Source organism: Artemia franciscana, chromosome 8 (genome assembly GCF_032884065.1).
Source record: "Artemia franciscana chromosome 8, ASM3288406v1, whole genome shotgun sequence".
NCBI classification, from domain to species: Eukaryota; Metazoa; Arthropoda; class Branchiopoda; order Anostraca; family Artemiidae; genus Artemia; species Artemia franciscana.
In genome coordinates this window covers 35710155-35735882 of record NC_088870.1, presented here as the reverse complement: position 1 = coordinate 35735882, position 25728 = coordinate 35710155, and the positions used below count along the sequence as shown (strand labels likewise).

The window sequence follows — 25728 nt, the reverse complement described above, 5'->3', positions numbered from 1 at the left end:
AAACTGCTTATAACTGTATTTTCTAAAATGTTTACTTCTTTGAGTTTTTTGACTAAGTCTACCGAATTATATATGTATAATTTTTGAGAATAAAGCAAAGGTTTGAAGGCTGTACATGGCCATTATCCAATATTTGAGGCGAGGGTTTTCGTATAAGCTATGGTGGTCCTTAAGGGAATGCCTTGCCTGTATAATTTTGGTGAATCATAAAATTTTGGACAAAAACTACCAAGGGGGTAATTTTATTATATAATTGTAGGGTAATTTTACCATTCTGTTTCAGATTTTTAATTAATTTCTAAATTTCGTTAACAAACTGATCAGTATGATCGTGGTTTATAGTTGTATATACATTTTTGTCATTTTGATGTGAATAATTTTTTTGCCGTAATCTGTCGTATCCATGACAAGAAGAAAATTGCCTTTATCTGCTTTAGCTATAATAATGAGTGGGTCTTTGCAGAGGTTAGATAGAATTCTTAGGTCTTACAAATTATCTGGTTTTATATTGGCAGGCCAATTAATCTATTTTTGGTTCTAATAAGGAGTTTCAATAAAACTAGCCCTAACTTCGTCTGGGTTGGAAATACACGTATTAAGTTTGTGCAAGATTTTAGAGTGGAAATTAAATCTGCCACAGGAGCTTGTTTTGGAAGAAAAGATAATTTCGAAACTTTTTTGAGAGTTTGAATTTCCTTTGGTTCAAGCATTCTAGAGGACTTATTAACAACAGCCAGTCTAGGAGTGAATCTTGGCGCATAACAGGGTTATTCATCGAAGATTCATATCGTAAGCTTTCCAATGTTTTAATTAGTGGTTCCCTTGATAAGCAGAGAATAAACAAATTTCTTTCCAATCTAGCAGCCTGGCAAAGTCACTAAACAACAGATTTTCAAATAAGAATTTTTCTAAAGATTTTCTTTCAGAGGAAAAAGTGCATCTTTTTTTCTCTTAAATAATATTGTTTTTCTTCAAAAACAAGTTCCTGTGGCAGATCTAATTTCCTCTCTAGAGTCCTCTGTACAAATTTTATCCATCTATTTCCAACCCAGATGAAGTTACGGCTAGTCTAGTTGATATCGTTAACAACATCCAAATATAAGTCAATTCTCCTGCCAATATAAACCTAGATAATTTATATGACCTAATAATTCTATCTAATCTCCGCTAAGGGCCGTTCATTATTATAACTAAGGCAGATAAAAGCAATTCTCTTGTTGTCATTTACGACAAATAAATTTATTTACATCTAAATGATAAAACTACATATACAACTATAACCCACGATCATACTGATAAGTTTGCTAAAAAAATTATAAAAGAAATAAAAATCTAAAACAAAATGGTAAAATTACCCCACATTTATATAATAAATTTTTCCCCATGATAGCTATTGTCCAAAATTTTATGGTCTACCAAAATTACATAAGCAAGGCATATCCTTAAGGCTGATCGTAGCTAGTACGAAAGCCCCCGCCTCCAATATTGGAAAAATGGCTATGTACAGCCTTCAGACCTTTGCTTTATTCTAAAAAATCATATATATGTTATTCGGTAGATTTAGTCGATAAACTCAAAAACGTAAGTATCTTAGATATTACAATTATAAGTAGTTTTTAACTTGTTTCTTTGTATAAAAATATTGATGTAGCAGTATCTGAGAAATTATAAGAAAATAAAATAAATGAAAATTATCATTTAATAGAAGTTTCAACAACAGGAATAGATTGTGAGGTCTTAATGACCTTGGTTAAACTCTGTAACAAGTATTTAATTCGTTTCCAATTCCGTAACTCTTTTTGAACAGAAAATAAAGGGTTTGCCGTTTGGAGCACCTCTCTCCGGGTTAGGTGAATATCTATGCAGAACTTATTGAAAAATGGGCGTTAAATCCATATTTCTTGAATCATGACATTTGGGGACATTATATTAATGGCGTAATTTCACTTTGGAATTATGGGGAAAATGAACTTAGGTTTTTTTTATAAATCACCTTAATACAAATGATAGAAATTTACAGTTTACCTTAGAAATTTAAAATTGCAAATAAAATCTCATTCCTAGATGTGTTAATTATTCGTAGCACAGATAAATTCAATTTTACTATTTACAGAAGACCAACACAAAATAATAGATAGTTGAATTTTAAATCGAAACCTCCCCAGAAGTTAAAAGGGCTGTCGTAATCTCTCTCGTCGTTCATGCCCTAAACATTTGTTTTGATTCCCACATCACCGCAAAACTAAACTTTAAAAGGGACATACTGTTTGGAAATTGGTATCCTGTTTTATTTATTAATGATACAATTAACCGTAGACTGAAAAGAAACTCCCATTAAATCAATGGTGGCTTACCATGTGAGAATCCCGATAAGCCCTCAGAAATAAGTTACCTCCCTTACATCCCAAAAATCACTACGAATCTTAAAAAGGTTTGCGCACAAAATAATCTGTATGTAGTATTTGCCTATAATTTCAAAACCATAAATTTCCTAAATTCTGGTAAAAATAAAACCCAAGTTACTCGCCAAAGAGGGTTCTGTCAAATACCATGCGACTGTGGCAAATACTATCTAGGTAAAACTCACCAGAGTTTACAGAAACGCCTACAGCAGCATAAAGATGATATCACCAAAGCTCTAAATTCTAATATTGCTAATGTTTCTTTTGATTCTGCTTTCAGCAGCCATGTTTTTGAAAATCATAGCCACAACACTTTTTGAAGAATTTGCCCTAATTAGCAACGGCCTAGGTATAAAGCAGGTAGTTCGAGAAGCACTCACGATTAATAACAATATTTGTTTAGAGAGGGACTTGGGGGAGTATTCACTAATTGGTCGAAACACAAATTTAATTACAAATGACCTTAGAAAAAATTTAAAAAAACAGTAGATATTAACACAGAGCAAGTTACAAAAAACCCTTTGAGGTTAGCTGCCAAAAAGGCAAGATTAGCAATAAAAGCATGTTTTTAATTATTGTTCTTTCATTTTAATGAATTAACTTGTTTCACCTCACTTTATTTAATAGTCTGGTAAGACTTCGCTGAAGTAAGGATACTGGGACTGTTTTAAAATTTTTTTATTTTATATATATTGGTCGTATGTTGTTGTAAGTCTTTTTTCTTTTATATTTTTATGTTTTGCTGAGGAAGGCTCTTGGACATAAGGCCGAAATATTCATTCAAATTAGAATTCCAGTGTCTTACGAAAATAATTCCCTATTGTTCTTCTTGTTTTTGATGGAAAGGCAGTGTGGTCTTCGTCGCTATTAACGTCTTTGCTCTTCATTTTCATTTTTGACACGCCACTGCTGTTCTTCTAACGGTGTGTTTATTTATTTTGCATTTTCAATTCTGACTTGCTCACATACTCGGTGTCACATGTCTCCTAACAGCGGGTGTCTTTGCTCTTCATTTTCATTTTTTACCCGCTTACTTGCTCGGTGTCACATGTCTTCTAACCGCCTGTGTCTTTACTCTTCATTTTAATTTTTGACACGCTCTAATTGTCGTTTTCGTATATCTTCTAAAAGCCCATGTCTTTGCTCTTCATTTTCATTTTTCAGATTTCGATAACTTCAGAGAATTTAGCAATGCCCTTTGCTTTGGTGTTGTCGCAATTTTTTTTTTGCAATGAAATGCAGGTGCTTACACGTTTTCCCAAGTATAATCTTTGAAACCTTGGTTTCACTAATCGTACTGTAGGCTGTATTACATTGAAACGAGAGAAAAAAAGTAAGAAGATAGTGCTAAAAGAACGGCATAAATGGTTTACAACTCACCCTAAACGGAAGTTTCCCAGTCAAATAAGAGGACATCATCACCATTCTTGCCACCCAGAAGAAAAGAATATCAGATCCAGTTTCCATTAATGACAAAGGAAAGAACCTCTTCATATCCTGATTCTAAAAAAATTAATTTGATACAAAAACTGAGCAAAAAATTAACTAAAGAAATAAAAAAGACTGCAGTGAATAGTGGTTTAAATGTTCACTCATGGAACATCTAATGGTAATCATACATAATCGTAAACAATGTAATCGTATCCGTACCATCTGACTATATATTATCAAACTCTTCATATTTGCTACAATATTACAAGTTGAATGAAAATAAGGATGGCGATCCCTGTAGTACGTGGTTGGGGTCGGTGGTGCATTCTGGCCACTCCCCTTCATTTCTTTATGTTTAGGATTAATAAAAATCATTGAAAACAACTAATACTACGACTCTTGGTATATAGTGAACCCTCTACTATTTTCATGGTCACAATCTTATCGGTATTGTACCTAATACCACTATTAAGGTAAACATCTTCATTGGCAATTTTTAAGAGTTAGAAATTAAATTTTTTAAAAATTTGACAATTTTGGCAATTCTTTGACAATGAAGCTTTTGTGTCGAAGTCTATCTTTATTTTCAGAATTTTATCAATTACTTCTCAGAAACGATTGGTGGTATTACCACACGACTTGCTGTATATATGAAAAATTAATGATCTGAAAATACTATTGGTTTTGTTGGAATTTCTACTATATACACGGTGTTTATTAAAAAAAAAACAACAACACAAAAACAAGCAATACAAAAAACACTTAACCCTCCTTAAGCTGCTTGCTTGAAACACCCAGTCGCCTAAGGCGAACATAGCTGTCGACACTACCCCTCCATTACAATCTATTAAAAGCGTCCCTCTTTAAGCTCTCCCAAGCAGCTATATTCTGGGACGTAAAAAAGCTGAGAATGGCACCTTTCTGTGATAGACTCTCTATTGATCTTAAAGAGAAACCATAACAAATAATTTCCGTTTTAATGAGCCTCATCTCAATATTTTACTTCAATCACTTATTAAGACCACCACAAAAAAACCTTCTTATTTCCCTTCCCAAGAATAGTCCTGTATTATTGCAAATAAGAGAACAAAAAATTCACTACGGGGTCCTCGGACATGCTGAAACCTGTGGTGCAGTTTTCACTAAAATCACACCACCTGTCAGGGGTAGTTATCGTCACCTTTCCTAAAATTATACAAAGGTTCATGTCCAGTAACAGAGTTAAATGGTCATATTTTCATTTTATTTTTCGTTTATTCAATAAAATACTTTCTTCCGGAAAAACAGAATTCCAATTCAGAATTGAATCAGAAGCAAAACCCAAATTTTATCCAAAATCAAACACTTTTTTAGCAGGGGGACCTGAAATCAGGCTACCGACGTGAAACTAGACTCCCATTATAGCCAGGTTGAAAAGCAGATTTACTTTTTTTTTCACCAGGAGAAACAGAATTTTTACTCTGTATAAAATCAGATGGCAACTGAGTTTTGCCAGGAAAACTGGCGGCCGATGTGAAGCTTCACTCGAATAAGAGCTACCTCAAGTCGGTATTTTTTTTTCTTTTTCTTTTTTGCAAATCTAAACGCATATCTTTACTTCTATACCTTTATTTTATAGTAAAATTTGGCGAGAATTCCCAACCAAGAATTGAATCAAAAAGAGTTCAAGTTTTAACGCAGACAAAGTCGCCTTTTTTTAACATAGCGAGACAAAAGCTGACTGCCGACATTAAAAACCTACTTGCACCAGAACTAGATTCAAATCAAGCTGTTGTGGATCTTAACTTACATTATTAGGCCAGTCAAAAACAGCAAATGGGAATAAGCTGGAACTGAACCATGTATCAAGTACATCTTGATCTTGCACAATATCTTCGCTATTGTATTTAGCCTTGGCTATATCAAGAGCAGAAGAATGATCAGGAGCTGGAAACCACGTATCTTCACAGCCTTAAAAATAGAACAATCAAAAAAAGATTTTATAAATCTTTAGCCGGAACACAGCAAGATTTTAGGGATCTAGTTCTCATTACGATATCTACATCACTTTTCTCAATTCTGCCAAAAAAAAATCAATTTGTATTTTGACAACAATCCCAAATTTTAAAGATCAAATTTACAAATAAAAAGGGACAAATAAATGAACTAAAATATTAAGAAGAAAACCATTCTTGGAATACAACCTTGGAATACAACATTCTTTTGGGGGGTCGGTCCATTCCATAACCTACTTAACCTACTTTTCTATAGCTGTCACCTACATTTTTATGTCCAAAACGGATCACTTTTTTGTTTTGTTTTGTGTGCTTATTTTTACAATCAACTTTGGTTTGACAATATGTTTGTAAGTATGATTTACGTTAAAGTTGGTGACCTAAAAATAGTCATAATTCCACAAAGTAGTAAAACTATACTGTTCAACACTATGACAAGAACGAACTCATAAAATAAAAAAGATGACCATACGCTTATTTTGAATACAGAATCATGTAAAATTGAATATTTTAAAAAAAAGCAAAAAAGTAATTACAAATAAAGCTGATGGAACTAGCTCCCCATTTCAAGAAAATCAGTTGCTCAAAACTGCCTTTGCTGGCAAATTCAATTTTTTTTTAACAAAAAGATATTCTACAACTTGCTGTACTGAAAAAGATTCCATTACCAGCTTCTGAAGAGTCAAAGATAACTAATTATGATATTTCTCGACTAGAGCTTCAAGAGTCGGTAGACGTAATACTAAATGAGTATAGTCCACTGAGAACCGAGTTCGATCCCAGCGCCACCATATGGGTAAATTATTACAAATCTGCAATGTAACCATAATTCAACATAAATCTGCATTTAAAGTGGTATTACTGTAAAGAAAACGGATTTTGAAGACACCATAGTCAACGCAATAGCGAGTAGAAGCCTATACATAGTGTTAGTTAAAATAAATAAATTGATTCATTAAAGTTGATTGATTGATGCATTATTATGAAAAACTGATATGTGTACGAAATTTCAGCTCAATCAAAACACAGAAATGGGTGAAACACATTACAAGACATGACCTAAACGAACAAAGATTCTAAGGAGTTTAAAAAGCAATGAAATACTGATAACGATTTTGTCATTGGGAAAATGGCTCAAGTTTCAAGTTTATTTCTAATCTTACCAAATGATCGAAAATTCTAAAAAAAAAAATCCTCACATAATGGTAAAATCCTAGAGCATAGAGGCTCTGGAAACTCCAGAACATAACTATTAAACTGTCTTTTCTCGTAATTTTTTTTTTTATCATCGGTTGAATTGGTATTTTTTTTTAAATCTCCGATGATAGGCCACATATTACATAGCCAACAGGAAAAAAGCTCTGAATCTACTTTAGAATATAATATTCCTACACGGAGTTTCTGATAACAGTAATAAAAAAAAAAACTCGAGATAAGGCTAAAGAAAAGTTTCAAAAACAATGTACGCATACCCAGTATCTTGTTTTAGGAAGGATTCAACTGATTCAGAGAGTGAGCGTGTAAATTGTCTCTTTATAGCTATTATCAAATCGTTCATTCAACCCATCTGTGAGTAAAGATCAGGCTTTGTCAAATAGCTTCAAAGACCACACTGCCTATCCATGACGAAAATATTACAGTTCAAAATAGGGATGAAACCTTTTAATTGACAGTGAAACAAATATAAATTATTTCAACTGGATATTTCGGACACATATACAGTGTCCATCATCAGCAAAAAGCTGCTGATGATGGACAATGTATATGTGTTCGAAATATCCAGTTAAAAAATTTTATATTTGTTTCACTGTCAATTAAAAGGGTTCATCCCTATTTTTGAACTGTTATATTTTAGGCTTTGTCAATAATGCCCCAAGGTCGAAAACAAGAATTTTGAAAACAATGCAACATCAAAAGAATGTACTGATTATGCTGATTTTAAATATGCAAAATTTACTGGGGTCGAAGTTATTTATAAAGAATTACTTAGGTTATAAAAACTAAAACTATTTCTTGGGAATGACAGTTACAAATGACTTTTTTCTTTTTTTTTGGAATAATTGTAAAGAGTGAGTGGTAACAGAAAAAGTAAGCTTTAATTTCATTTTCAAGATCCGAAGGATTGCACAACAGGAAAATAGTTCTCAGCCATTTTGTACAGCAAGAAAACCTAAACAGTGTATCTTTGTCAGGAGCTTGAATCGGTTCAGAAGCGAGCGGTATCGATCATCTTGGGCCACCGTGACATCCCCTACGATAAGGCTCTGGAACTGCTAGAACTGCCGTCACTACAAAACCGATACGAAACTCTGATAATGTTTTGGAAAGTTCTTGCTTTCTAAATCTCAGCACCGTGACATTCTACCTGATCAACCTCTACCATCAAGAACGAGAAAGCAAGATAAGCTAGTTCCCGTTAAAGCAAGAACAAACCGATATGGTAATTCTTTCGTCCCGGTTCTCGTCAAAATGTACAATAAGAGTTAATGTTTATAGTTTGATTTATATTTACAAGCGTAGTTTGATTTTGATTGTGTTGTAAAGAAGCGCAAATCAGCGATAGCTGTCAAGTTTTTGCTATTAAACCTGTCTACTACTACTACTACTATTACTACTACTACTACTACAACTACAACTACTACTACTACTACTACTACTACTACAACTACAACTACTACTACTACTACTACTACAACTACAACTACAACTACTACTACTACTACTATTACTACTACAAACAGAGCCAAAATAAAGCTACACATATTTATAATAATAAATATGAAATTATTATTTCATATTATTTCATATATATTCGGAAAGGTATGGGCGCATACCTTTCCGGTTTGCGCCCGTTGTTTAACAATAAAGATTTGCAGGGTATAAGAGTTCTGTATTTTCGTTATTGTAAATATTTATTTTATCTGCCGCGTTCTTATAGAAATCAGAAGATTATCAGAAAGTTTTGTGCCACTGATATTATTTTTGTTTATAAAAAACTTTATGCTAGTTTAGGTGCTGAGGCCTGTCAACGCTTGGACCCTTACCACCCTTTGATTAGACTGTATTAATTGTATTGTTTGTGTTATTTTGTTTTTCTTTCCTTAATGCTTTTACTCCGCTTAATTTGTCAAAACAAGCGGGTAACAAATAAATTATTGTTACTATAAGCATACATTTCCCATAAATATTGCTTAACAGTTTATCCATATTCTAAGATTGAAAAAATTGTTTCATGTTTCGAATTTTAAAATATCTGGTCTTACCTTTGAGCTTGTACATGGGTATTTGATGACCCCACCAAAGTTGTCTGCTAACACACCAGTCTCTTATGTTCCGCAGATATTCAAACCAAACACCCTCATGATACTTGGGAATCAGCTTTAATTCCCCTGATTTTACATACTCGATTGCTTTTTCTGCTAAAGGCTCACATTTGACGTACCTATAAATGAGAATCTGATTTCCTTTCAGTTTCCTTTTTCCCTGCTTTTTAGAAGTAACCAAAAAACTCATGAGAAAACTAAAGAAACTGAAATTAAAATGATCAAAAGCAAATTAAAAGGGAAATGGAAAAAGGAAAATAATTTTCTTTACATAATCCGTTGCTTTTTCTGCTAAAGACTCATATTAGACACACCTGTAAATGAGAACCTGATGAGTCGAGAGCCTGATTATTCTTTCAGTTTCATTTTTCCTACTTCAACCGGAAAAAGGAAACTAAAACCGAAGATTCCACAAGGAAACTGAGGAAATTGAAATGATCATAAGAAAATTAAAACGTCTATAAGGAAATTGAAAAGCCCAAGGAAAAAATCACAAACAAAAAATTAAAAAGCTCATTAGGAAACAAAAACTAAAATACTAATGGGAAAACGAGAGTGCTAATGAGAAAATGAGAGGCTATTTGGTAAAGGCTAAAAAAGGAAATAGAAGGACTCGTGAGGATGCAGAAAAAATTGAAAATAAAATGCTTATTAGAAAACAAAATAACTCATAAGGAAATAAGAGATTCATGAGTATACTAAAGGGCTCATGTCGAAAAACTCTCAATATAAGCTAAAATGCTAACGAAGAAACTGAGGAAACTAAAATAATCACCAAGAAGTGGAAGAACTCGCAAGGAAACGAAAGGCTCATTGGAAAGGGCTAAAACAACTGAAAGGCTCGCGAGAAAACTGAAACTAAAATGCTCATAAAGGAATGAAAAGGCCTACGAGGAATATGAAAACTAGTAGATTAATTGGGATTTAGGAGTAATTAATTGGGATGGAGAAGGAACGTCCGTAGCTGTGTTGACCTCAGGCGGCTTGTTGCTGCAGTGAATTGTTAATAGTAGTAGTAGTAATAAACTCATGGGGAAATGCTCAAAAAAGGAAAAAGGAGGCTTTTAAATTTATTAGCCTTCGATTACCCTTAGCTGTTTATCTATTAAATATATTAGATGTCTATCAGGCCTCTAGATACAGATTTAATTTAAGGGGTGGGTTATATTCTTAGAACAGTAAGTTTTCCAAGAAGTACGGAAATCTTCAATGAGCCTTATAAAGAGAAGAAGAGGACCTGCTACCGTTGTGTATTGTCTCAGCATAGGCTGTGCTCCTTCTTCTATCTAACCAACAACATGAAGCTTATGCAACCCTCACCTTACAAATATCTGAATGTAATATCCTCTAGCGCGCAACCATTTAAAAAAAAACTAACTTATAAAAAACAGAAAGCAAAAACCTTACCATTGAGGCCTTGGCATTAGTTCTATCAAATCGCCGGATCTTGAACAAATTGGTACTGCCATCTTATGACTTTTACTGCCTCTTAAAAGACCCATTTGGCTGAAAGTTTCTAGCACTGCGTCTCTTGCATCAAACCTAGATTTCCCCTGAAACAAAAACAACAGCGAATAAAAAATCACATAACTTGTCCAGAAGCAAAATTGAATTTTATTATCAAACTATTATCAAATTGGATTATCAAAACCAAAGTTTTAACTTCATACTTAAATAAGAATATTAAAAAAAAGATCAAAAACAAAGTTGGCTCAATAAAAACCGATTCTATTGCAATCCCATCTAATTTAATTCAGCCCTCAGACAACTCAGTCCTCATTCGACATAACTCCATGTACTTTAACCTCACCCGACTCAGCCCCTCGCAGCTCAGTCCCTTTCATACTAACCTCATACAGCTCAACAAAATTTAACAAAACAGTCATTGAAATTAATATTAGTGTTACCCCAATAAATCCACCACCATTCAGCTCAACCATCTGGATTTGAATCCTATTCAAATCAGCACCATGTAAGCCATAAACCATACAAAGCAACAGCGAATAAAACATAACATAACTTGTCTAGAAGGGGAATCGAATTTTATTATCAAACTATTATCAAATTTCATTATCGAAACCAAACTCTTTGCTTCATACTTTATAAGAATATTTAAAAAAGATTAAAAACAAAATTGGCTCAATAAAACCCGATTCTATTATAATCCCATCTAGTTCAATTCAGCCCCGAGAATACTCAATCCTCATTCTACATAACTCCATGTTCTTCAACCTCACCCGACTCAGCCCCTCGTAGCTCAGTCCCATTCCTATTAACCTCATTCAGCTCAACCAAATTTAACAAAACGACCATTAAACTTAATATTGGTGTTACCCAATAAATCCAGCATCATTCAGCTCGACCATCTGAATTTGAATCCTATTCTAATCAAAACCATGCAAGTCATATGAATACCAGGAGTTTATTCCAAGTGTCAGAAGCTTGTGTAAGACTAAATGAAAATCACTCATTAGCCAACTATGGTGAACATTTTTTCGCTTACAACTTATTATAAACAACTTTAATATAAGGAATAGTATCCATAATCTTAGAAAAAGAAGATTAGGCCCTCAAAGAGCACAATATTGATGAGGACTGAACTATTAAATATAAAAAAGATAAACAAGGAGTGGAGATATCAAGAATAGAAAAGGTATGTGCAGATAGTTTTTTGTCTGTAAAGAGCAAAATTGTAAAATCTTTTCTGAGTGGAAACATGTATTTATTTGAATTGTGTTTTTTTCCATGGGTGAGCAAAAAAAAAAGAAGAAAAAAAGCTCTGAAAAAGAGCTCGTTTTGGACAAGGGAGTCTAAATCCATTTTACCCTACTTTAACCCCCAAACTTTTTGAATTTGAAATTTGAGCCACAAACAAACACAAAGTTTACTTGTAAAAAAAAAAAAAAAAAAAAAAAAAAAAAAAAAAAAAAAAAAAAAAAAAAAAAAAAAAAAAAAAAAAAAAAAAAAAAAAAAAAAAAGACTAAAAACTCTATTTTTTCTACTGGTCTGGAATTTCATAAAAAAGAACCAATCACGTTTTGAATAATAAAAGGTCGTCAGACAAAACAAATTCCCAAGAGGAATTCCCAAATTCCCAAGATTCCCAAGACAAAGCCCCAAACTTAATATGGTTTAAAAACCAATCAAGTTTTAAAAACACGGAGGTATTCATCTATCTAGAAGTAAGGAATAAGTTATTAACTACCACGAAAATACGTTGAAAAAATGAACCAATGGAATTAAAGCCCAATTTTTAACACGAATTTATAGGCCAGTAATTTCCCTTTTTCCATGTCTAGGTTCATTGGAGCATTTTCAGGTGGGGGCTTAAAAATCACAAAAATGACGTTTCTTTTTATTCTGCAATTTTTCTTTGTAGACTTGCACCACTAAAAAGTGTCCCCACTGATACTGGTTTCGATATTCAAGCTTTACAAGTTTGAACTCGCCACCCCAACGAAGTCTACATAAGAACAATGTGACGGATAATTCCCCATTATGAATAAAATTTCTCTATTTTAAATTGTTTTTAGTCGATAATTCCAAAGTTAAAAAAAAAATTCTGTGTATCCAAAATCAGCAGAGGAATTACTCCCTTTCAATCAAATCGTGAATAAACAAAATCATAAAAATATAAGGGATAAAAATTGAAGAGTTGTCTATTAATACAGGATTCAAGCTGTTTATTTTAGTTGTATTCGGGACCATATTAAAGAAAACCAAATCGAGCTCTTTAAAAAAAAAACTTTTAGAGAAATCCAAACCCGGTGCATAATAAATTAGAAACCACACATTTTTATATTTTTTATATTTTACGTTTTATAAATTTTTTCTGCCATATCTAAACTTGATGTACTCAATACAAGCTATTTTCTTCGAAAAAAAAAAGATTCTAACCTGTTATGTGTCGTTATGTTTCACACTTTTACAATACTAGAGACGGCATATGTTTTTATACGTATTTTTTTTCTTGTAAAAAAAATTGTTCTGAGAGGTACAAGCCTGATATATTCAATACAAGCCGTTTTCTTAAAAAAAAAAATGGTTGTTCTCACCTTTTTTGTGTCGAGATATTTTTGTGCAAAAAACTGTTTTCCTTATAAAAGATATGATAAGTCACGGATTATACCTTGTGGAAAAACATCTGGAAGAACTATACATGGGTTGATTTCGTTGATTCCGGATGTACAAAGTTTGGTAACTTAGGAGTTTTAAATAAAAACATTTTTTAATAGAAACTTGTCTTTTAAAATACAGACGAAAAAGAAAAATCACGGAAAGAAACAGGAAATTCAAACAAGAACTCACTGGCTGGATGTTTTTCTCGCACCACTTTCCTTTTCCATTTCTAGGATTTTTATTTTTTAACCCATCATTCTCACACTTCATCCTTTACCCATCATCATGTCAGAATCAAAATTCTGAGCTGACAAATTAGCTTATAGTTTATAAAGCCTATTACAGTTTTCCGAAAACAAAAACTGCACCATGGCGTATTTCATCTGATGACAAGTACATAGACCATATAGATTGATTAATTTTATGGATAGTAATTTGAAAACTTTATTCGAGTAGGGTATTTCAATTGAGAAAAAATTAATCATCTTTAAGGGGGGGTTAGGTGCTCTGTGTATGTCGGGAGGGAGGCTGAAGTCTAAAAAGCTATTTTTAATTTCTAATTCTCAAACTTTTTCAGTGGTCATTCAGATCAATCAACTGTAGGAGGAGGGGGTTTATCTCTCTAACCTCCCACTGTGTCAAGTAATATGTTTAGACTAATTTTGTAAAAGTGTGTGCTAAGTGGGCAGAAACCTCCGTCTTATTATGCGAAAACTTTGGCCTTTACAACCCCCCTCCTTTCCTGATAACGTCCCTTTTATGGGGGCACTTTATTTTGAGGGTTACTGTATCAGGCCAAAAGTAATAGGAAATTGAAAGAGGGCTAATTCTAACGGAATATTTTGCTCTAGCAACCTTTTTAAGCAGCGACAAAACTAGCTAGACTTATACAAAGACTAGAAAAATAACTGGAAAAAAACTACTGAAAAAACTACTGAATATTAGATCGATATAGATTACATACCAAATATTGTTCCGGTGCATTTTGAATATCACCATTTTCATTAAATATTTGAATCATTTCAAGAGAATGTCTTTGGCCAATCTCGTAGTCCAAAGTATCATGAGCCGGAGTTATCTTAACAACACCTGAAAAAACAAAAATTAAGCACAAGAACAACTTGCTGACATTGCAGGAGCTCGAGGATTAGAATTAAGACCCCCAAACAGAAATATAAAGTCTGACAAAGATAAGTAACCGAAAGACAATTTCAGTAGGTAAGTAAGCAGGAGAGCTTTTAGGCCGAATCCCCCTCACCCTACCCAAATCTCACTATCTTTTATATTTTCCCTATTACAAATTATATATTACATTTAATTCACCATTTGTTGTTTTTTCTTAATTTCCCTACCACTGAAACATTGGTCGAATTATTTTCTATCATTATTTCTTTTTAAAGTTGGTAGAAGACTAGTTGCCAATATAGGCCTACTCGTATGGCTAGCATCATACAGCTGATAAGAAAAAGGAATTAAAAAATAAATCATTTACATAGCCTTCAGTATTATACGCTTCAATATCCCCTAAAATTGAAAAATTTTTATCCCTATATATAAATGCATAATTCCTTGCTGAGTTGTTACTGAAGTCACCATAACCACCAAAAAAAAAGAAAAAAAGAAAAAACTATTCAAATAATCCACTATACTCCTCAAACACCTCATACAACAAAAGAAAAAGAAAAAAAATGACGAAAAATAGCTTAGAACTGATTAACAGGATACATTTTTGCTTTGACATTATTTCAAATTTTTTCAAACAATTTGATATCATTAATAATCATATTATTACTAGTCCATGAATTTATAAATAAAATATAAATAACAATGATAAATAATAACTTAAAACTCGTAATTAGAATACATTTTTCCCTTAACTTTATTCTAAATTCTTCAAATCTTGTTATGTCTTATGATTACTATTCCATAATTTTATTCCTCGATAAATAAAGGAGAACTTAGACCTTGAAGTGATGACAATTGGAGCAGACAGTCCATTGGAGCAGATGTTCGAGGATTATAATTATGGCAATTATACCTGAAACATGCCTGAGAAGCATAAAGGTAAATTATTATTATTATACTTGAACACAAATTTTTATTCTTCTATTCTATATTCTATTATTTATTTCATGTACTCATTTTTTACTTGTTATCATGAGAAAGCAGGTTTTAATATAATTAGAAATAGAATTTTCAAATGAAGGTTTGGCAACAGGACAGTCAAATTACAGACCTGTTCCAAAATCCATATCAACAGAATCATCAGATATAACTGGAATTCTTCTTCCTGTAATGGGATGTGCTAGAATACTCCCAACAAAAGCCGTGTAACGTTGGTCTTTTGGGTGAACTGCTAATGCCACATCACCGAATACAGTTTCTGGCCTTGTAGTGAGAACAGTTAGTTCCGCTTCTGGAATTAAACAAGTATCTATAAATATTTTCTTTTAAAGATTTTCATATAATTTCGTCTATTTAGGTCCCAGATTATCAATTCTTGGAAGATTCTGTTTTCAAATCCCAATTACGCACACACAGTCAACTATATCTAGAGATAATTAATTATTATTTATATGTAGATAATGATATCTATAGATAATAAAGTCAATAAATTAGACTTTCATATAACTTCGTCTATTTAGGTCCCAGATTATCAATTCTTTGAAGATCCTGCTTTCAAATCCCAATTACTCCTACACAGTCAATGATATCTATAGATAGTTAATTATTATCTATCTATAGATAATAAAGTCAATGAATTAGACTTTCACATAACTTCGTCTATTTAGGTCCCAGATTATCAGTTCTTGGAGAATCCTGCTTTCAAATCCCAATTACTCCTACACAGTCAATTATATCTATAGATAATTAATTATTATCTATCTATAGATAATGATATATATAGATAATAAAATCAATGAATTAATTAAGAATTTAATATAACCTAGTCTATTTAGGTCCCAGATTATCAATTCTTTTAAGATCCTGCCTTCAAATCCAATTACTCCTACACAGTCAGTGATATATATATATATATATATATATATATATATATATATATATATATATATATATAAAATTAATTATTATCTACAGATATCATTATCATTATAAATTCAATGAATTAGACTATCATATAACTTCGTCTATTTAGGTCCCAGATTATCAATTCTTTGAAGACCTGCCTTCAAATCCCAATCACAGTCAATGATATCTATAAATTGTTCTGAAGCCGAAGAAGGCGCGGTCTCTTTGATGAAATACTAGAAACGAAAACAATTGGCGCGAATTGGTGTAAATTAATTCAAAAACAGAAGAAATTATCAAACCATATTATACAAAATCTGAGAAAATATCTATTTATCTGGAAATACAATGAAAAGGGATTTTTTCCCAACTATCCAGACAAACTGATACTTTTTAAGACTGAAGTTGAAAGCTTGGAGTGGTTTTTTATACAAAGCCGTTCTACAATAGTTGTAAAATATGTCACTAAATACCCCACACTGGTGTTTTTCTCTTTGAAAAGCATAAATTCTTTTGGAGTAGCAAAGGAAAAAAAAAAATCTTCCTCAGCCATGTTTCTAAATCATTAGGTTCCACACCATCTTACCACAAGCAGTCAATACGAGCTTAACGGGGACCCAAATAAATACAAAAGTCATTTTTTCTTCAACAGCCGAATAAATAATCAGAGATTCACACAAGAGTTCCTTTTATCTTTTTTATCAGCTTTGCTTATTATAGCCATTAATCGAGCAAACGTTTATTTTTATATTTTTACTCGGACACAGAACGGTAATTATTAGGTTATTGGTAAAGATTGTTAACTCAATATTAGCCTAAAGTGAATTTTTCACTTTTCTAGCTAGTAATAATTTCTAAAATATTCATTTTTCTTCTTTTTTTTTAATCTGAGATTGGCTTGAGTTTGTAGCTTTGCAAAAATTGAAGTAAATTCTAGAAAGATCGAAATGGTCATCTATATCCCATTGCTCATGAGCCCAGCATATAAGAAAAATAAGTAAATGTGGATTTTATTGTCACAATCGGCTAAGCAATATTAAACATGCAATTCATCATAGAGAGTCTGTCGGTGGGCCATCATAGCTGCCTGTCTAGTTAATGAGAGATTATGGGTAAAAAAAAAACAACCTCAGATGGCCTGTTTTATAGCGAATGTCTAATATTTGCTAGCATTGCATATTTTCTATAGTCTTCGATTCAAACATTAGAAAAACGAATTCTTACCTATTCCTTCCACAGGGTAAGCTATCTCATATATCTGTCCCATTAAAACTGATCTACCTTTACTGCTCGGAAATACAACAGACTTTGGAGACTCAATTTCTAGGTAGTCAACCTATAAAAAACAAATAAAAGGTAGAAAATTCTCTACTATGTCTTTTTCATTCCGATAATATGCCACTAACGGGCACACATGTTCTTAGAAAAGAGTACAGTCATTGTACTCTTATTATTTTTAGTCTTCTCGACATCTTCCTAGACGGTCAAAAGGGGCATAACCTCTATGCCAAGGATTTTTATAAACTGATTAAGGGCTTTACATCTGTCACTTTAACATGGGTTTATCCAAGTAATACTGAATCAAACTTTTAATTCTGGTTTAGTCACGTCTTCTCGTTCAAAAAGGTTATTAGTCTTTTTTTTTTTTTTTTACAAAATCTTATCTTAAACAGTTATAACTAGTTATAGTCCAATTTTAGTAAGTAGAAGTATAAAATCAAAAACTAGCAAATTTTTGATATTCTGGAAAGAATTTGGAAATCTTCAATTAGAAATTTAGTCTGATCCGACCTGAAACTTTTGGGAAAGCATGCAGATTCATTTGCAGTCAAAACATTTTTTTATTGATTTTTTATATTTTTTCTCTTTTATTTATTTTTATTTCTTCTTATTTATCTTTCATTTCTTTTTATTTCTCTTATTATATTTCTTTATCGATTATAAAAGTCTCTGCTAAGTAAGCCTGCAGTTAGTATACTAAAACAAATGTAGATACATACGGCTACTGTATTTTCCATACTTTTTAGTCTGTCTTCCTCACCTGAACACATGTTTCCCCAGGACTTGAAACCTTTTTATTCTTGTGTACTAAAATTAGCACAATCTTTGATTTAAAAAGCTGCACTTGAATATCAATAGAAATTCAAACCTATTATTTTTTTTTGTCAAACATATCGTTGACTTCAAGTGACCAGGAAAATGATTAGAAAAGGCAAAACAAATCGAATTATAGACCTTTTCTAGCTTGGATTATTATGCTATGTCGATTGGTATACATTCTTTTAATTTATACTAGTCCTAAGGGAAAACAACTTTTCAAATGCCATTGTATATTTATAACATCTTGCTATGTTGCACAATTCGACATCTATACCTGAATATAATCCTAAGCTTATTTTCAGTTCATTTAACTTTTACGGCCCTTCTGTAGATACACATGCGAAGGGGAATATGGACCATCATCCTAATGATGAGGTTGTCCAAAAAATCCGTACCTCAAATATGAAAAACTATCATCAAACCACGTTTCATAACTTTAGATTACATTCATTAGATTTCCTTTCCAACGTAAAGGAAATCCAACTATATGATGCCTTACTCCCAAGACATCCATTTTTCATATTTTGGAACAATTTCCGAACATTTCTGGTGAGGGGAAGGGAACAGATAAAAAAGAAAGAATATCAAAAGTGACAGAGCATATATTGAGAGTCTTTACTGGAAGTATCCAAACACTTTTTCCGCCTTCTTCTAGAATTTTGGTTTTGGTATTTGTCCTCCAAGCGCACAAGTGCGAAAAAATGCTCACATTTACATTATATCTTATACCCATATACTGTAATAAATGAAATTACCTATTACAACAAGATGCTTCCTATTCTGTTCAAGAAGGAGGAGGACACAACTAAGATAAAGCTCCAAGAAAGAGCCTGTCTATTATCAGACAAAAAAGACACCGTAGATAAGGATTCAAAGACTAACGCTATAGTGAGAGGCAACGCTTTATCGTTGCCTATAGTAAAGAGGCATAAGGCTTAAAAGTTTTTTTTTCCAGGGGCCACTTCATAAGGAAGAGTTGATCGTAGAAGCATCGGAGTGGGGTTTATTCAATTAAAAATGCTAAGTTATAGTCTCCTTTGTAGGAGTTAAAAGTGATCAGAAGGCGACTAGCCCTACTTCCACTCCCCTTTTTTTGTTCACAGTAGTCTAAAGCTCATATAAGTATGCCTCCGCGAATAACATTACCCCACACGTACCCTGAGGTAAGGACTGTAAGTTATGCAAGTTCCCCATTACTGGCATATAGGGAAGCTTTCAGAGAATGTCGAAGGGGGTATTGAACTTAATTAAAACACACTATTTGCATGCTGACCGTCAAAAGGACGTATAAGCAATGTCCCAGGAATGGTCAAGGCTATTAAAACACTCTCAGGGTATGTTAAAAATTTATCAAAGGGCAACCAAACCCCAACCCCACACCATTTTTAGATGTCCCTGCCTCACCACTGATCAATTTTGGCATAACTATTTTTTTTTCAAACCAGTCAAAACGTCCAGTAACTATACCTCTTAGAATGCATTGACCCCCAAAGCCACCAGGGCAAGGATTGTAAACTATACAATTTGTTCATTATTTACAACAGGATTTATTCTAGGGAAATGTAGAAATGTTTTATCTTGGATGGGTCCAAAAAGGCTAAGGGTATTAAGGTGAAACTTCAGGTAAGGTTAAGGTGGACGTTGAATTGAATCAAAAGATACTTCGTGCATCTAGATTATCAAAAAAGCGTATCTGCAATATCTTGCAAAATACAAATAATTATACGTACAACAAAATATATTAGATATTTTTTTCATAATTATAACACTGAAAATAAAAAATACTACTAATTATAAGCATGGAATGCAGAGATTTCCAGGAATTAATACCATTATATATTAAACATTCAGTTATTTTAGTTAGTTCTTTCCAGTCATATTGATTATAATAGTGATTTTATGTTTTATTTTCCATGGTTCTAAGCACACTTTTCTTATAATTTAAAACACTCTATTCAAAATATATATAGTTTTCAATAAAATACGAACGACGCTGTAGACCTTAAGATATTTACAATTAGGGGTGGGGGGGGGGGGGGGGGGTTGAGCGTAGGAGCCAAACTCCTATTTGTAGAGTTTCTGAACAATTTAAGTTTGACCTGAATATCCATTTTAATTTTCATTCGTTTCAGGATTTAATCATTCGTCTATATCAGTATCTGTTACCTTTATGTTTGATGTTACTATTCATTTTAGTTTCTGTTCGTTTTGGGTTTGATTTATCCTTTGCTACTAATTTTTGGTCGTTTTAAGTTTGCATTATAATCAGACTTTATTTTTGCCCGTCATAAATTTTAATTTGGCTCTTTACTCTTCTTTGGAAAACTTTTTTTTCGGCAAGATTTTTTTAGATTAATTTTAGAGAAGGGAGATAAACTTGCTGGTTGGATTTTTGGGCTTAAATCCGTACCTGAGAGATACCTGAGTAATCATACATCAGCAATCTTGAGTTTTATAGACAATGGACAGAAATTTTACTCAGCAAACAGAACAGCTTTAGTGAAGTGCTATCCATATACAGAGGTGGTTTTAGGGAAGGGATTGTGGGAGGACTTGCCCCAGGTGCAGAATTTTTAGGGACGCGAAACTTCAAATAAATAATTTAACGGTTACAATCATTTTATAATTTTGAAATTTTATTTCGATTAAGAACTGCACAAAGGGCGTAGTTAATAAATGTAAATAATTAATAAATTATTAATTAATCAATTTAATAAAAATTTAAAAGTTAAAAATAATGAAATAATAAAAAAACAAATAAATTACTAATTAATTAATAAATTGAAAAAATGTGTGTTAATAAATGAAAATTTTATTGAATTTTGGTCTGAAACTTTTGTGGGAGACAGGGGGGGGGGGACAAGAGAAATCAGATTCACCACTATTCATATATGGCAAAGAAAATAAAATGCGGCAGAGAACTAATGAAAACTTCTGAAAATCAGTTGAACGGAAACATTGGAAAAACGGCCACGCAGCCTATCAAAATGATTCCTTTGTACTGAACACAATTATTGTTCGCTTTTTTTTCAAGCAGAAAACCACATAGCCGACCGTTTCCTGTCCTGTTAAGTTTCAATATTTCATGCAGCTTTTGCAGCGATAGCTCCAATCTAAGAAAGAACAAACCATGGTCCATAGTAACTATAATTTAAAAACGCATCTAAAAAACTGTTTACTGAGAAAAACTGCCAATTGTAGCTGATTTAGGATATATAAATATTATTTCGATTAATCTTAATGGTAAAATTTTATTTTGAAAGCGAATCTATGGCAATTTCAAAAAATATCCTGAAACCCCCTTGAAAATGGCAATTGATCGAAACAAAAACTACACTATTGGAATCGCCATTATCGAAAACCTCATACAGGAAACTCGCACTCCGCCACTTTGAACAAAAAAGAAACAACGAGGACACTTTTTTGCATAGGTAGCGCTGACTTGTCCTCTTCTTTCTGTTTTTTTTTTTCTAATCCAATCGTGTCGTTGTACCGACAGCTCATACAATGTCGTTTACAAACGGAAAAGATAATTCATTAAAGTTTTCAACTGAATTAAGAGGACATTTAAAGGAATTGAAAGTAAACTATTTATATTCTAATTACAAACTCCCCCCTATTATGTCTATGGTAAGGTTATTTTACATCTAAAGTACTATTTACCACAAAAAAAGAAACACTCCTGAAGAATTGGACAGCTATAATGATGATTCTGGTGGGCTGATGGCAACTAAACATTATTGAAACAAAGTAGCTAAAATCTTATTCTATTAGGGAGAGACAGGAAGGGGAATCAACATCTTTGCCGTAAAATCGCTCTTTGTATTCCCTCTGATTCCCTACGTGTGTGCCTCATTAGCCCATCTAATAAAAATTTTCCAAGCTCAAAAAAGCTCAAAAAAGAAAGAAAAGACGAATTATTTTCTTACCTCAATATCCGATAAAGATGTTTGAAGGGCAACACACCAATTGGCAAGAGAAAACTTTCGATAGATGAGACCATCGTTATAAAGTCTAATGAATGCCTCGGTCACCGACTTTGACATGTTCTAATAAAAACCTTGAGGTCATTAAACATCCAAATTTAAGAATTACAAATGACATAAAAACCATATCAGTGCATAAGAAAGAGATAGAGAATATCCTCCCCATGTCAAATGGAAAAACAGCGTTTCTGGGGGAGGGGGGTTATCGATGCTAAATACCCCCCCCCCCCCTTATTTTAAATCGTGTTGAAGAAAGAACAGCTAAATACAAGACGCTTCTTCTAACGATGTGATTGTTATTTTCCTAATCTTAATAGTCTATTTTGATTTTTGAGGAAATAAACACTGGATTTTTTACAGAACTACTAAGTCGTAATTTTACAGTGCCCATTTTTGCAATTGTTACGATTCAAATGAGTTTTATTTATGTTTTGACAAAAAATACACATGAATATAACTAAAAGCCGCAAAAGAGAAAGCCCCCCCCCCTCCAAACTAAAATTGGGATCTTAATCAAACAGTTCGGGGTAACGAACTGTAGTAAGGAGCGACCTGGCTCAATAGTAAACGAAACTCTTGAAAACAGAATTTCGATGATAAAAGATACATCAAAAGAATCGGATTTTCATGCTGATTTTAAATATATAAGTTTCATCAAATTTAGTCTTTGTCATCAAAAGTTACGAGCCTGAGAAAATGTGACTTATTTTGGAAAATAGGGGGAAACATCCCCTAAAAGTCACAGAATCTTAATGAAAATCACACCATCGCATTCAACGTATCAGAGAACCCTACAGTGAAAATTTCAAGCCCCTATCTACAAAAATGTGGAATTTTGTATTTTTTGGCCAGAAGACAGATCACGGGTGCGTGTTTATTTGTTTTTTGTTTTTTTTCTTTTTCCCAGGGGTCATCGTATCGACCAAGTGGTCTTAGATTGTCGCAAGAGGGCTCATTCTTACGGAAATTAAAAGTTCTAGTGCCCTTTTTAAGTGACCAAAAATATTGGAGGGCACCTAGGCCCCCTCCCACGCTCTTTTTTTCAAAGGTCAACGGATCAAAATTTTGAGATAGCCATTTTGTTCCACATAGTCGAAAACCATAATAACTATGTCTTTGGGGATGACTTATTCCCCCACAGTCCCTGGGGGAGGGGCTGCAAGTTACAAAGTTTGACCAGTATTTACATACAGTAATGGTTATTGGGAACTGTACAGACGTTTTCAGGGGAATTTTGTTGGTTTGGGAGTGGGGTTGAGGGGGGGGGGGCTATGTGGGAGGATCTTTTCTTGGAGGAATATATCATGGGGGAAGAGAAACTCAATGAAAAGGGCGCGGGATTTTCTAGCATTACTGTAAAGGAAACAATGAAAAAATAAACATGAAAAAGTTTTTTTCAATTGAAACTAAGGAGTAGCATTAAAACTTAAAACGAACAAAGATTATTACGCATATGAGGGGTTCTAAAAATGTTTAGCATAAAGATCGAGGTATTTAGGAGGAGATAAATACCTCGTTCTTTATGATAAAGTATTTTGAGTAATTTCAACTATTTATTCAACTGCCTTTCTGATTCAGGGTTATTCTTATAGAATTGGAACAAAACTTGAAATTTAGTGTAAAGAGCGAGGTATTAACGAGGGAACAAACCCCCTCATATACATAATAAAAACATAAGAGAATAATAGTTTGTTACCTAAGTTAATTCTTAAGTTACGTATATTTTTTACTAATAAAAACGTTCGTTAAAAATCTAAAGTTCTAGTTGCCTTTTTAAGCAACCGAAAAATTGGAGGGCAACTAGGCCTCCTTCCCCATCCCTTATTTCTCAATATCGTCTGATCAAAACCAAGAGAAAGCCATTTAGCCAAAAAAAATTAATATGCAAATTTATTTGAATAATTTATGTGCGGAGAGCCAAAATCAAACATGCATTAATTCAAAAACGTTCAGAAATTAAATAAAAAAAAAACTAGTTTTTTTAACTGAAAGTAAGGAGCGACACTAAAACTTAAAACGAACAGAAATTACTCCGTATGTGAAATGGGTTGTCCCCTCCGCAATCCCTCGCTCTTTACGCTAAAGTTTGACTCTTTGCCACAATTCCACGTTTTAAAACAATTAAAAACTTTAACGTAAAGAGCGAGGGATTGCGGAGTGGACAACCCATTTCACATATGGAGTAATTTCTTTCGTTTTAAGTTTTAATGTCGATCCTTACTTTCAGTTAAAAAAAACTAGTTTTTTTTATTTAATTATAAATGGAATAATGCTAAGATCCAGAAGAAGAAAAAACTTTTCTTTTTCTTAGCTCGTTTTCTCTACTAACTGTCTTGTTTGTAATTTTCACTTAAATCTATGGAACTTGTTAGTCATTTTTCGAGAACTTCCGAATGTTGAATTTCTTTCAAATTTAATTACAAAATAAGCACTATTATGCAAGACTTAATAGCACAGCGGTAAGAAAACTTGCCTGTGGCCGTAGTAATTTAGATCCAAATCTTAAGATAAATTTTTGTCTTAGAAAAGACATAAAGACTTTTCTAGTCCTTTTCTTATTTTAAAGAAGACTAAAAAGTCGAAATGGTAAATATAGTTTTTTAACTCGTTTCCAAAATGGACTAGAAAGTAGTGAAAAATTTCTTTCTTCAAAATCTACGAATATGGTAATTTTTTAAACCACATTGGCCTGCCATAATCCATAGAAAAAACGATCGAAAATGGGGCTTTTAAGGCCAAACGAAAATACTGAAAAAAAAAAACACTCAAAGCGACTATTTCGAAAGGACAATCGCCTCTCATCTTCAGCGCGAACAAAAAAAAATATATCGAAATAAAATTGCACAAAAGACTAAGAAAAAACCAAAAGCAAACGTGGAGAGTCAATGTGAAAAAAAAACAAACAATTAAAACCAATGAAAAAGCAAAATTAAAAGATGAATAAAATTCAAAAAAAGCAAAAATTAGAAGAATTAAAACCAAATACTTAAAAGCCATAAAGCAAGTCATTAACCAATATCTATAATTTGCACAAAATACAAAATTTGAACTGCCATCGACGGATACTAGCGAACAACTGGCTAATAAAAGAAAAAAAAAATCATTCACTCAAACCAAAAAGCCAGCACTTAAATAAGTTGGAGAACTATGTCATTTGATTTCTGATTTTAATAATTGCCACATGAAAACAAGAAAGGAAATAATAAATGAAAAGAGAAAAATCAAATAGGTGAAAAACGAGGATTTTGTCAGCCAGTAGCAAAAAATGAAGATGAAAATCAAGCCCCGGCTGACAAAATCCTCGTTTTTCACCTATTTGACTTTTTTATTTTCATTTATTACT

At 32.6% G+C, this 25728-nt stretch overlaps 1 protein-coding gene across 1 annotated transcript in view; it reads right to left on the bottom strand.

Moving 5' to 3' along the window:
- The window catches only part of LOC136030354 (probable valine--tRNA ligase, cytoplasmic), an 81445-nt gene that overhangs the window by 38925 nt on the left and 16792 nt on the right, over positions 1–25728 (bottom strand). The window contains exons 4-11 of the mRNA XM_065709272.1: positions 22329–22448; positions 17524–17635; positions 15506–15685; positions 14234–14358; positions 10558–10703; positions 9091–9269; positions 5623–5783; positions 3783–3905 (exon numbers count right to left, since the gene is read on the bottom strand). Coding sequence (XP_065565344.1) covers positions 3783–3905; positions 5623–5783; positions 9091–9269; positions 10558–10703; positions 14234–14358; positions 15506–15685; positions 17524–17635; positions 22329–22448 — 1146 coding nt within the window. The remainder of the gene's footprint in view (positions 1–3782; positions 3906–5622; positions 5784–9090; positions 9270–10557; positions 10704–14233; positions 14359–15505; positions 15686–17523; positions 17636–22328; positions 22449–25728) is intronic.